This window comes from Ictidomys tridecemlineatus, chromosome 11, assembly GCF_052094955.1.
Source record: "Ictidomys tridecemlineatus isolate mIctTri1 chromosome 11, mIctTri1.hap1, whole genome shotgun sequence".
NCBI lineage: Eukaryota > Metazoa > Chordata > Mammalia > Rodentia > Sciuridae > Ictidomys > Ictidomys tridecemlineatus.
The window spans coordinates 12110576-12123827 of record NC_135487.1 but is presented as its reverse complement, the minus strand read 5'-3'; the positions used below and the strand labels follow the sequence as shown (position 1 = coordinate 12123827).

At 56.6% G+C, this 13252-nt stretch overlaps 2 protein-coding genes across 5 annotated transcripts in view; both read left to right on the top strand.

Moving 5' to 3' along the window:
- Window positions 1-4365, top strand: part of Iffo2 (intermediate filament family orphan 2) — a 42673-nt gene extending 38308 nt beyond the window's left edge. For all 3 annotated transcript variants that reach the window (XM_078025435.1, XM_078025434.1, XM_040287994.2), the window contains one exon: window positions 174-4365. In XM_078025435.1, the coding sequence (XP_077881561.1) occupies window positions 174-279 (106 nt within the window). In that variant the 3' untranslated portion in view covers window positions 280-4365. The remainder of the gene's footprint in view (window positions 1-173) is intronic.
- A 1578-nt stretch (window positions 4366-5943) lies between these two features.
- The window catches only part of Aldh4a1 (aldehyde dehydrogenase 4 family member A1), a 29221-nt gene continuing 21912 nt past the window's right edge, over window positions 5944-13252 (top strand). Inside the window, exons 1-2 of one of the 2 annotated variants that reach the window (XM_078025432.1) lie at window positions 7346-7432; window positions 7593-7807. In XM_078025432.1, the coding sequence (XP_077881558.1) occupies window positions 7361-7432; window positions 7593-7807 (287 nt within the window). In that variant the 5' untranslated portion in view covers window positions 7346-7360. Of the gene's footprint in view, window positions 6103-7345; window positions 7433-7592; window positions 7808-13252 lie in introns of those variants that run through there. The other variant, XM_078025433.1, reaches the window with a different exon arrangement.

Here is a 13252-nt window from a genome sequence, read left to right as displayed (position 1 = left end):
TCCAGTTCAACTCATGATCTTGAAGGTCCCTAAACAAACAGAGCAAGGGCAGGGTTTAGGGCAGGACCCCTCTGAGAGCAGATGGTGAAGGGGTGGCTGCTCAGCTTTCCTGCCCCTGGACCCCCTCAGGAGCCCCATGCTGACTGTCTGTCCCGTTTCCCCCTGTTTCCCAGGAATTCGCCGTCCCCCAGCTCCGTGGCCAGCAGCGACTCAGGAAGTACAGACGAAATCCAAGATGAGTTGGAGCGGGAGGGGGACGTGGAGCCGATGGTCAGCTGATGACGGAGCCCCAGGCACCTGGTGGTCCTGGTGATGGGCCTGTGGCCCCTTCTCTCCAGGGGCCCAGGAGGCTCCTCCCATGGGCTCCAGCCCTCACCACACAGACTTCCTCTGCCTTCCCTTCTCTGGAGGCCCCACGGGACCGCTGCTTCCTTCCACCGCCCCCACGACCAGTGCCCCTCTCCATCCACCCCCCACCCAAGGAATGGTGCTGTCAATTTCTATCGTTCTCCACGTTACAAATGCAGACTTCTGTCGGAGGATGCAGTGTGAACTGTGCCTTCTCCCTTAAGCTGAGCCACTTTGAGCTCCAAAGATTTATTCCTGGCAGGTGTTTTTATACAAAACTCCAAGGTGAGGGCGGGGCCCGGGCCTGAATCGCGTGGTTTCTCCCCTCCCACCTGCTGCTCTGATTGGCCATGAGCTTTGCCCTCCCTTTCTCTGCGGCTGACACCGGGAGGGCTCTCCCTTCCCTGGGAAGGAGCTCTTGCCTCTGGGCCTCGTGGGGACCTCCTGGGCCCTCACTTACTGAAAGAGAAAGGTGGGAGGAAGGGAGGGAAGACCAATTTTTATTTTCTATCTTGGATCTAGTGGCAAAGTAGAGGGACAAGGCACTGTGGGGGGCGGGGGGTGGAGCCTCACTGTGTTTAAACTACTATGCAAAAAAAACAAAACATAAAGCAGCTTGCCTTATATCTTCCTGGATGGCAGGCCCTCTCCCCGCTCCTGGCTCTCCCCCGGAGCTGGGAGGGAGGCTGAGGTTGGAGCCATCTCCCTCGAAGCCTCCTTGGGTGCGCCTCCTCGGGTGCGCCTCCTTGGGTGCGCCTCCTCCATAGGTCCAGGTTGGGAGCGAGGCCTGCCTTCCTGCCAGGCCCGCCCCACCTGACCGCTGGCTTTCTTGGGGACCTCTGTGGGGTTGGGTTGGGCTTGGGGCGCTTTTATTGTCCTGATGACTTGATGTTCTCCTCTCCCTCTCCGGCCAATAATAAGGATTTATAGAGCTGTAATTTCTCTGTGAGAAAGTCTGAAGGGGCCAGGCCTGGTACCTCTTCCGTCCATGGTAGGGCTCCCCTTGGTGCCCGCCTGCCGCCATCTTGGTTCTCCGCCGTCCTGTGGTCACCTGGTATTAGGCCACTGGCAGGAAAGAGGCATGGGAAAGGGAAACGGAGGGAGGTGGCAGGGGCTGCTGGTGGGTTAGTGTCTGGAGGTGGCCTGAGGAGAACCCCGGTGGGGGCCGCCCCTGTTCTGCGCGTGGACACGGGAGCCTTTTTCCGCCAGTCACTTTACCCACCAGCTGGGGAGTTCATCTGAGCCAGTATCTCCCCGCGGCTTGAGGGGCCTGAGTTGGAGGGCCCTTTGTTGAGACCACCCACCAAATCTCAGCTGGGGATCAGTGCAGCAGGCTTCCTCTCCACAGCTGGATGTCCACCCCAGTGCGGGGGTGGGTGCCCATTTTTCGTGCCCCCTCGTGGGCCGAGGAGCACTGTGGCTGGAGAGGGAGGGTGGCTCCTGACTCCCCTCTGCAGGGTGCCACTGGCCATTCAGGGCCTTCTCGTCCATTTTCCCCGTGTTTTGCCGTCTTAAAACCGTTGTACATTGCATTCATCAATATGTAGAGAGAGAGAGAGAGAGAGAGTCATTGTCTGTGATATAATTTATCAGAATCTGTGGTGTCTCTCCTGAGCTTTTCCCTTTCTTTTATTTGGGGGGCGCATCTGCTGGCCCCTGGGCAGTCTGGCGGCCCGGCTTCCGACCTCCTCATCTCTCGATGGCCAGACTGCTCCTTTGGCGGGTACTTGGAGGGATCAAGGTTTTGGAAGAGGGACAGCCCCTTCCCCCTCCTCACTGGCCCTTGTTGTAAAGGTTACAGGGTTCACACATATCTGATTATTATTATTGTTGTTGTTGTTGTTGTTGTTGTTGTTTTATTTTGATTTTAACCAAAGGTTATCGGAGCCGGTGGGGCTTAGACCTCAGCTGCTGAAGAGATTTCCCATTTCCATGAGGGTAGGAAGATGGCCGCCCCCGCGGGTGTCCCCAGCCTGGGGCTGAGGGAGGCGTCCAGGGCTGTGGGGCAGGCTGGGTGGGAGCCAGCCCTGGGCTGTTCCTCCAGTGGTGGAGGGTCACAGACCTATCTTTAGTTAGGACAGTTAGGCAGCAGTGTAAGAGTTTGGGGACAGAGGTCACGGTGGTAGTGGTGTCCTGTGGTATTAGTTTGCTTCCCCCTTGTCCACGTAGGCCATTTGTCTTCAGGGTGCTCTGATTTGTCCAGGGAGTGTGAGAATGGCCGGTGCCAGAGAGGGACCCTGGCCTGAGCGTCCCTTCCTGCTGGCTCCCACCACCTGCTCTCCTCTGGGGCGCTGAGGCCTTGGGGCCGTGGGGAGGAGCGCAGAGCCAGGGTGTGGCCAGCCGCCTCCTGGGCAGGGCCCTGGGTCTCGCCTGGTCACTGTCCACGCCACTCAGTTCTTTAAGTTGGTTGCCAGTGGGCCCTGCTTGACCCCTCGCCACGAGCCCACAGCTTGCCAAGAAAGACCCCACCGCTCTCTGGGGCAGCGCGTGGCCCATTTGGGGCCAGCTGGTCCGTCCTTTGTAAAGCTGTAAATACTTCATTTTTTTGGTTTTCTATTTCTGAGCCCGGTGTCATATTGACACTGGTATTTTAGACTCGTTCTCAGATGGGCTCTCCTGGCTGCCCTCGCTCACTCGCACTCTCCTAGGTTTGGGGGTTTTATACATACACAGGATGGGGGAGCAGCAGAGAAGGTAGCATTGTTTTGACTCCCTGGTTGATTGTGAAACACACCCACACACATACACACACACACACACACACACACACTCCTCTGAGACTCTGAACAGTGAAAAAAATGATTGGCCAGCAAACACATTCTGCTTTCTCATGGCAATAGGACTGGAGGCTCCCGAGGACCAGTCCCTCCTAGACTCCGCCCTGGATGACTCGGGAGAGTCCAAGTACTTTGGCTTGGGGTGGGAGGAAAGGGGGTGGGGCAGGGGATAATATAAAGGTGTAACTTAAGCTAAATGTAATCTATTTATAAAGCCAGAGACTCTCATCTATTTTTATGAAAGGAAAGGTTTTTTTAAATCTAGGGTAGGCAGTTGAGGTAGCCCAGCATCTTTCCGTGGACAGGATATTCTGCATGTCGCTGCTGGATTTCATATCACCAGTACCCCCGGCCCCTGACTTGCCTTCCTGAACTCATCCACACCCAAGAGCGCAGTCAGCAGAGAGGAGCCCACTCCACCCTGTTTCCTTCTCCCCTGATCCCTCCAGTCTTTGGAAGTCTTGGTGAGGGGAGGGATTTCCAAATTGAGGGGAGTGGTTGGAAAAGGGGGCATTTGGTCGGGGACAAGCTCTGCTTCAGTCAGCTCTGATTAGGTGCCCCAGCTCTGATCTGCCAGTCTGCTGTGTTGGGAGAGGGCTGGGAGGCAGCAGGCTGTGGGTGGGGACCTCCTTTGGACCTGGTTCTTAGTGGGTCCCAGGGGTCAGGCCGCCGGGGCAGGTCTGGAAATTCCCTAAGACGCCCAGAGAGCAGCCCTGCTGTGCCTACTGGGGCAAGGCTGCAGTCCTTGTGCTCCTGCAGGGTTCTGGACGAAGGACCCAGGATACTGGGGGTTTCCTTAGACCTGTCCTCCTCCTGGGACAATAAGCTTGGCTCTAGATGGCCACGTTCCTAGAGTGGAGCATCTGATCCGCCGGTGGGTATGGGGAAAGTCGGATTCTCTCTGGGAGGGAGTTTTCTTTCCTGGAAGACTTCCTGGCACAGAGTGGGCGCACTGCTCACCGTCTCCCTCCTTCCCAAGCTCTCAAAGACATGAAACAAAGCCCCCTACCAAGACCCCTTTGTGGACATTTTAGCATCTACCTGGTTTTTAGTCCCGTCCTATCCCACTGTTGCTGTTCGTCTGCCAGCTGGGTCTGACATCACTGGGGAGGGGGATTTGTACTCACTGAAAGACTACTGATCCTACCGGAAAACCAACCTGTTTACTGTACTGTTGTAAATATCGTGCCCTTTATATCCTGTATATTGGCTTCTTTTAAATAAAGTGAAATGTCTTAGATTTGACTGTGCATTTATTTATTTTTAAAAATTGAGGATGCAAGTGATGATGGCGGGGGGGGGGGCCCGCTGGAAGACAAAGGGCCACATAAACACTAAAGCAAACTTATTAGCCAACCCCCGATAAAATGGGGGAAATTTCACTTCACCTGTTAACAGGCACCTCACAATATGATCTTTGGTAGAAGAGGAGGGAGGGATTATGATATGTTTTACAGAAGGGGAAGGGAGAGCCAGAGAGATGGCACAGCTGTCTGCAATGGAAGTCCTGTTGACCATAAAGCTCCCCTTTCTCAAACATTTCCAGTGTGCCCACAGAAGCCTCCTTGCTGGGATTGTGGATTGAATACTGCCTCATGTTCTAGTGAATTCTTGTTAATGGCCACATTCAGGGTGACACTATTCCAACACCTGACAGGGCCTTCTCCAAGGAAGAAGAGGGAAAAAAACCACCATCAATTAATTCCAAATGCCCCCCCCAATCTTTAAGCCATGACAGTAGTTTCCCTTCCTTTTTGAATATTTAAATGACCCCATGTGTCTTAAACGGTGTAATCTGGTGGAAAAGGAGTGATGGGGGGCAGTCTGAGGTGTTATCACCTCCATTTTACAGAAGAGGAAACTGAGAGAGGCTAATGTAATTTTCCCAGTGTCATATCAAGGAATCAGAATTGGCATCAGAAGGGACTCCTAAGCAGGTTCTCGGTTTACAAGGCTGGAGGAAATATGAACAGAGGATGAGAAAAGCCTTAACAGTGTTTTAGAGATGGAGTAGGTTCCCACTCCAGAAGACTTGAGTGTCCGAGTTTTTAAATATATTCGAGGGTTGAACATCAAACAACCTCAAACCCAGAAAACTGAAATTTTCATGGGGTGGGGGGTGGGGCGTAGGAACAACTGGTTTTGCTGCCAGCGGCTAAGCACAGACCCGCTAGGTTTTATCTCCTGTCGATCACTAACTGCAAGGAAGCAGGGACTCGGTAACCAGCTGGCCCCGCGCCAGGCCAGGCCGGGAGGAGGCGGCGGCAGGGCCCGCAGTCAGGAAGCAGGAGGGAGGAGGTTCATCCCAGGGCCTGCAGTCCGGGGTAGCGGAGGGGAGCTGCCTGCGGTGTGGACCTCCGGGGTCGATGAGCCTGGCGGCGGGGTTGCAGCCCTCCACCCGCCAAGGACGTCGTAGGAGAGGCTAGCAGACCCTGGGGCACCTGTCGCGCGGGTCTGAGGGTGGGGCGCAGCAGGTCCGTCCGCCCTCGGCACGTGCCCCAACCCCGCTCTCTCATTGGCTCCCGCTGCCCCTCTCTCCCAGGCCCAAGAAGGCTGCGACGGGACCGCCCTGCTGATTGGCCCGGGGGCTTCCAAGTGTTGTTCTGATTGGTCGCTGCGGCTCACGCCCTCCCCGCCCACTGGGCCATACCATATAAAGAGGAGGAGCAAACCTCTAGGTTTCAGGACTTCCCTTTCAGATTCCCTGTCCCGCGTTACAGAATGGCCTCGGTCACGCAGCACAGACAGATTTTATTAGCAGAAGGTAGATCCACCTGGTGGGATCCCGAGCTCGGGCGGAGGACGGTCGGCGCGGGCGGGGCGCCCCCTCCCGCCGAGCTGGTGCGCTCCGGGCGGGGCCGCGCAGTCAGGCCGCCAGGGCTGCCCGTCCCGCGACCAGTCCGCCGCAAGCCGAGATGCTGTCACCGCTGTCTGCACTCCGTCGCGCCCCGCTGGCCCGCCCCTGGAGGGCGGCCGGGTGAGTGAGCACCCGTCCCGGCCGGCCCGGCACGGCGCCTGCTGCCCGGGGTTCCCAGGGTCGCTGGGCGGCTCCTCCGCGCGGGACGCCCACCTTGTGGGACCCTCCAAGTACCCAGCGGGGTACCCAGGGCTGCTTTCTGCCCGAGCTCGCCCCCTCCCGCACCTAGTCCTTATCCCCACAGGATCCCTAGGTCCCCTCCCCGTCGTTCTCAGTGGTCACCTTCCTTTAGCTAAGGGATCCCCTTCCCGACACCTGCACCCGGTGGGGGTGCTCGGTGCTGGCGTCCCAGGCTCAGAGAGTGGCCTCCTTCACTCACTCTCCTCCACGTGCTAGATATTCAAATTCTCTGGCTTCCCAGCGGGGACCACTTCTATTTTTAGCACACCACGCCCCTCTCCTCCCCACCCTAATCTCACATTCCGGACCCCCTCTGGTCTTCCGGGAGTCCTCTCCACCGGGATTTCCACCTCTCCTTCTCTCTTCCTCCTACTTTTTCAAGTTAATTGTTAGAAAAGTTGGACTCCTTTTCCCTGGTAGGTGGAATGATACTTATGCAGCGCTAGGCATTTGGCGTGTGTCCCACTGTGTTAGGATTAAAGGATTTAATACACGTAAAGTGCCCTGAACAGTGCGGGGCGCGGTCGTCATTATCACTTTTATTTAAACTTTTCACTGCCTTGAGGCATAGGCATTATTATTCCAGAAAATGAAGAAACAGAGGAGCTGTTCCAGGGTGGAGTGCCTCTAAATCCAGATTTGCAAACCTGGGCACTGTGGAGCTGGGTTCCTGGACCATAGGTGCAGGTGACAAATGGTCTAAGAACCCTTCCTGCCCTAAGCTGGGGGCGGGAGGAAGCTGGGACATCCACTGCCCCAGAGGGGCTCATAGGATTCTGGTGGGGCTGAGGTATGAACTGTGTCCCCTCTGCCTCGCTTTTGAGTTTGGTTTGCCTGGCCCCTAGGGCAGTAGCTGGCCATGCCCCCCCCCCCCCCAAGTTCAGCTCTTTCTGAGTTAATCAGTGTCTCTCTCCCTGCCCCCATGGCATAAGTTAGTTTTAACTTCTCTGTGTGTTCTCACAGGGAGGGGATAGGGAAGGACACAGAAGAGGACATGGGACGCAGAGGCTTCTCTTCCAAACTAAGATGGGCCAGCCCCACTTGCCAGAGCCTGGGCATGGTTGCATCTGCAGCCTCTCTGTGCACTCTGAGACCACCTCTCTCAGAACCCAAATGGAAGCCCCAGATAGGTAGGGCCATGCAACAGATGCATGTGCTGAGTCCTGGGCAGATGCTCAGCATACTGCAGGCAGAGACAGCGGCATTTACGGTGAGTGGGCCTGACAGGTTTTCAGCTCAATGAGGGGGAGAGGTGTAGACACGAAGCCCTCTAGTGGAAACCAGTCTGCATTCTAAAGAAAAGCCCATAGTACTATTTGCCAAGCCATGGAGTCCCACAGGCCCAGCGCTGTGCTATCCCTGTCTTACAGATGGGGAGTCACACCAGTGAGGCAGATGTAGGACCAGAGTCACAGTTGACCTTACTTCACGGTCATGCTCTTAATTACGAGGCCCCTGGAGGTGAGAGGAGAGAGAGGATTTTGCAACAGGTTACACAGGCTCAGGCCACTTCTCTGCCCCACCGCTGTCCTGGCTGGATGCCGGAGAGGGTTTCTCAACCCTGCACCATGAACACTGGAGCCAGGTAATGACATGGGGACCGCTTTGAGCCCATGGGGTGCCAGGAGCACCCCTAGTCATGACAATGTCTCCAGATGTTACAATTTATCACCTGGGGAGCAGAATGGTCCTGGGTTGCCCAGCTCAAGGACAGCTTTGGTGTTTGATCATTTGTGCATTTATTTGACACATACACAGGAGACACCTGTAGTGCGCTGTGTCTGCCTTGATAGAGAAACAATTCTAGGACATTTTTAGTGATAGCTCTCAGTGTCCTAGAAGTTAGACTCTAGTACTAAGAAAATCTGCATTTTGGGGGCTGAGGCTGTAGCTCAGTGGTAAAGTGCTTGCCTCGTGTGAGTGAGGCACTGGGTTCAATCCTCAGCACCACATAAATATAAATAAAGGTCCTGTGTGTTCCTCTACAACTAAATAAACATTAAAAAGAAGAAAAAGAAAATCTGCTTTTGAGGAATCAGCAGTGTTTCTCTGGCTGACTTGAATGCTAGGAATTTCAGCATTTTTTTTTTGACACTTGTTAGTTTGTTTTCTTTTTTTATTCAGTTAGTATGTGTGTATTTTAAAAAGTACAAATAGTGCAAAAACAGAATACAAAAATCACATGTAACCTCAACATCCAGAGTAGGTACCATCATCATCTTAATGACGGTTCTTTTTCACTTTCCATGAATGCATACAGTGAAAGCCATAAAAGTGGACTCAGTGCGAGGACAGGTTGATCATCCCAAATCTGACTCTCTGCGCTCTCATGTGACGCCATAAGAGGAAAATTCCTCACCTGACCTCATGAGACAGGCCATAGTCAAAATGCAGGGGCACTAAGAATATTGTATAAAGTCACCTTCTGGCTGTGTGTATAAAGTGTATGTGAAACACAAATGAATTTTGTATTTAGACTTGGATCCCAGGCCCAAGATATCTCATAAGTATAGGCAAATATTAAAAAATCTGAAACCATCTGAAATTTCTGGTCCTAAGAATTTTAGGTAAGGGAATCTTCAGCCTATATCTTTTATTTTTATTTTTTTTCTTGAATGCTGGGGATTGGACTCGGGGCCTGGTGTGTGAAGTGCTGTACCACCAGGTCATATCACCACCTATACATGTCGTAGCTTCTTTTCCTTTTTCCCTCGGCACAGACTTGTCCTCCCTACTGTATGTCCCTGGGACTCCAGAGCTGGGTGTGGCACCTGCTAAGCCCTGGACAGACCAGGTGAATCGGGTCGTCAGTGAGCCCTTTTGTCCACATTTATTACAGAACAGTTTTGAGACATCACTATGAACGTGTGGCCTTTGAGGATGGACTCAGGGATGTGGCTAGTGACAGGAGCTAGCATGTGCCTTTCATGAGGATGATTTTACTCAGCTCTTGGCAGCTTACAATGTAGCGGTTACATCCCCGTTTCACAGATGGCTGATGGGAATGCAGGAAAGCTTGCCCAAGGCCTCAGGCTGGCTGGCACTAGGCCTCCCTGGCTGGCCTCCGTTCTCCATGGACCCTGACTTCTGCCCTTTTCTCACTGGTGTCAGTAAATAAAAGACCTGGCCAGGAATGTTGTCCGCTTACAACAGGTGCCAGCTGCATCCCTGGCCTGGAGATGATTCCTGCAGTCTGCTGGGGGGTTTGGGATTGCACCTGCCCACCACCCCTGGGCCCTGCAGGTATCTGGGGGGGGGGGGCCGTGGGATCCCTTGACACCCATCTACCTGCTTGATTTTCATAATTTCAGAGCCACCCAGTATGTGCCCAGCTTGCTGCCTCCCGCATGGGCACAGGCTGCCTGGGCTGGCGGTCGCCCCCTGCATTCCCTGGGCGCACTCTGCTCTCAGACCGCCCCCAGGCAGTGGCTAGTGCACTCAGGGCTCCTGGCCTGGAGGGCGCTCTGCTGACCACATGAACAGATGCAGTTTTCATGGCCTCAGCAAGGTGGCTGTCCTCTGGCCTTTCTGGGTCCTCTTCTGTGAAATGGGGACAGTCCTATAACAGCCGTGGAGCAGGTGATCGCACGGATTAGTGCTGGTGCGAGCCTGGTACCTGGCATGTGTTCTGCGAGTATTCGAGTGCAGAGTGAGGAAGCTGCAGCTGCAGCTGCCATACTGCTTCTGAAGTCGTTCAAGCCCCCACTCAGCAGCTGGCACTGGCTGCCCTGGGGGCACTCTGCCAAGGACACCCAGGAGGTGCTGGACAGTGGCTATTGGCATGGCTCGGATCCTGGCCACACCTCTTAAAAGCTGTGTGGCCCTGGGCAGGCTACTTGATCTTGCTGAGCTGCCTCGTGTTATCCTGTGCAAAATTGGGAAAATCAGCAGCCACCTTCCAGGGTCATCTCTAGAGTGAATGAGTTCACAGGTGGAAGGCACTCTGGAGGGTGCCCGGCACCCAGAAAATTTGGCAAATGTTGCTCTGATTATCATCCCCTCCCACCAGTGGGGTGGGTGCCCTGGGTGACCGGGCAGCCCTGACCAGGAGTACCTGGGGTGGCTCAGGGCAAGGGCCTGGGACTCAGGTGTCCCTAGCCCCCTTTTTTCTCACTACTGTGGATGCAGACTCCTAATTGTCCCCAGGCTGGGGGAAGACGCCTGCCTTCCTGGGGCCTCCGGAGCCCTGAGCCCTTTCCTTTCCTGGCAGAGGTGACAAATACAACAGAAAGATCCCTGGCTGAGCAGCAGTGCCACTGGGCAGCTGAGTGGCCTCGGGCAAGCCTCTACCCATCTTGGGGTGGCCTCTTCCACAATAGGAGGTCCTCTAGCCACACCGAATGGCCAAGGGACTGACCACGGGCCTCTGAGATGTATGGGGCGGGGGGCTCTAACCATGGACTGTGTCCAGAGGGAGGAAGACCTGGAGCTGTCATTTGCTAGCCTGACCGTGACTGTGAGCCATGAATGAGTCCTGTAGTCTCTGAACCTCGGTGGTTTATGCCTGGTCTGGGCCTGGCGCCGCCCCCCTCCCGGCCCCTAATTGCAGTGATAAGGAGGATTTGCCTTATCAGGCCCCAGATAACAGTGGGTCCAGCGGGACTGAATGAGGAAGAGCCGGCTTCCTTCCCATTTCTCTCCTCTTGGCCTTGGCCACCCCGTCCCCGCCCACGGGGGGGGGGGGGACTTGTGTCCACCCCAGGTGATATGTCAGCGGGAGAGCACTGGCCTGGGAGTGCTGTCCTGGGGGCCCAGGGCTCAGGTTCATTGCTCTCGCAGTTTCTCTGTTTCACTGGGCAGATGTGGGGCTTGGAGTGCCCAGTGGCGGACAGGATGGACCCGGCCACTGCGTGACCCTGTGGCCTGGAGGGAGCACAGATGGACCAGCCCTGTGATAACCGTTGTCCCTGGTGCTTCAGGAAAAACGCAGGGCTGCGAGGTGATCCCACAGGTGCCCCACTGGGCCGTGCAGCCGGCTCGGCAGGGACATCCCATGTAAGGAGGCCGAGAAGGCCAGGTGACTGGACTGACTGCAGGGGGCCAGCGGGTGCTCGGCCCAGGCCTTGAAGGTGCTGACCTTTTATTTTAGAAGAAGGGAGAGGCCCCGAGGGGCTGTGAGCGGAGCGGGTGCCTGCCCCCCCCCCCCCCCCCCCCCGCTTCCCTCCCTCCGTCAGACTGTCACCTTAAAATAGCGCCACACGATGACATTTGGCTGACTGTAGGCACATGTGCCGTGGTGGTCACCGGAGATGGTAATGGAGGTGGAGGATTCCTGCCACCTGGTGAGGTGGTGGCTGCAGGAGCTCGCAAGGCTGTGCATCCCGTGTGGGTGCGGCTGGGCAGAGACCTGCGACCTGAACCAGACACGGCTACTGGGCTATGCTTTTGTTCTGGAACATTCTATATATTTGAAAAAGAGCTGATTGTAAAGTGGGCACCGTGTCACCTGCAGCAGCCTCTCACCGCTCAGGTTCACAGTGTCGCTTCATTGCCAGAGGCCAAGGCCAGGTGCGCAGGGCATGCTCTGTGACATTGCACAACACGTAGCCCCGTTGTTAAGCGAGGAGGGCCTGCGTGGCTTTGGTTGTGTCTGGAGTGGCCACTGCCTTGGCCCGGGCAGGAGCCGATGGCGCCTTGGGCTGGGGGGTGCCCAGGTGACTGGGGGGTGCCCAGGTGACTGGGGGCGAGGCCCTCCCCTGCTCCTCCTCTGGGGTTTTCTCAGGTGGCGTCTGCTGGGGCACAGCTCTGGCCGCAGGAAGGGTGACGTGGGCTCAGACCCTGGCGCCTGCAGAGGGTGGGGAGGGGCCCTGGCCGTGGGGTCCCTGGGTGAGCAGAAGCGGGTGCCCCAGGTGGTTAGGGGGACCTGAGTCAGCCTCAGACCCTGCCCCGCCCCTCCTCCCTGCAGCTCGGGAGCATGAGCTGCTCTGAGAAAGGTGCAGGTCCGTCCTGCAGCCGGCTGTCCCTGGGCTCGGGCTGTGGGCCTGAGTGACGGGGAGCTGCCGGTGCCCTGCTCCGGTGCCCTCCATGGTGTGGCACGGCTGGGTAAGTGAGCGAGTGAGGGGTGTGGACCTGCCCAGAGGCCCCTGTAGGTCCTCGTAGAGGCCCACGTCCTGTGAATGACCGCCCCCACCTCACCCGGGCCCACGAAGGTGCTCCTGGTAAGTCAGGAGCGGCCCAGGAGCCAAGAGCAAGAGTCCGCCGCCAGTCCCTGCTTCTTCCTGGCTGCAGTTGACTGGGCTGAACTTTGAACTGGTCTCGGCTGCCCAAGCCACACTCTGGCTGATGGACAGCTGGGCCAGGGCCTGGAGACTTTCTAGGCACAGAGAAAGCCTGTGATCCTGAGGTCATGGTGGGCCTCTGCCCTGTGGCAGGTGGAGGGAGGCCTGCAGGATTTCTGTTTCTGGCACTTCCTGGGATGGGCAGGGCAGGGGAGCTGGTGTCCTGTGGTCCTCTGAGTTGTGGTGGACGGTGGTGCTAACCTTACCGCACCCCGCGGTGGAGCACCCAGGCCTGTCCTGGGAATATGATCCTTGGGAACGTCTGGGGGCCACTTTGCCTTTGATGGCCTGGCCGGAGCGGAGGGTGAGTGCAGGCAGGGCCCCCGGGGCTGGCAGCAGTGTGCCCGGGTCTCGAGCAGGTGCTGGTGTTGGCTCCAGGTTTGTGGCTTCCAGAGCCTGGCTTTCCCACCAGCAGGGAATCCGGGGCCCAGAGGCTGGAGCTGATTCAGTTACTTAGTGTCCCCTGCCCGGCCTGGGAAAGAGCCGGTGCTGCCACAGCAGTCCAGTCTGGGCGGGGGGAGGGGGGGTGGGCTCCAGGGCTCAGCCCAAATCTCAGCCAGAACTTTCCAGATGGCCCAGGGGTTAGACACTGCCCTTTCCTGAGGGGCTGCTGGGGCTTCCTGCTGCCTTTCCACTCTGCGCTGGACAGCGGTGGAAGGGGGCAGTGTGGATTTCTTTCTTTTTCTTTCCTCCTTTCTTGGTGCCAGGGATTGAACTGGGGGCGCTTAACCACTGAGCCCCAGCCCCAGCCC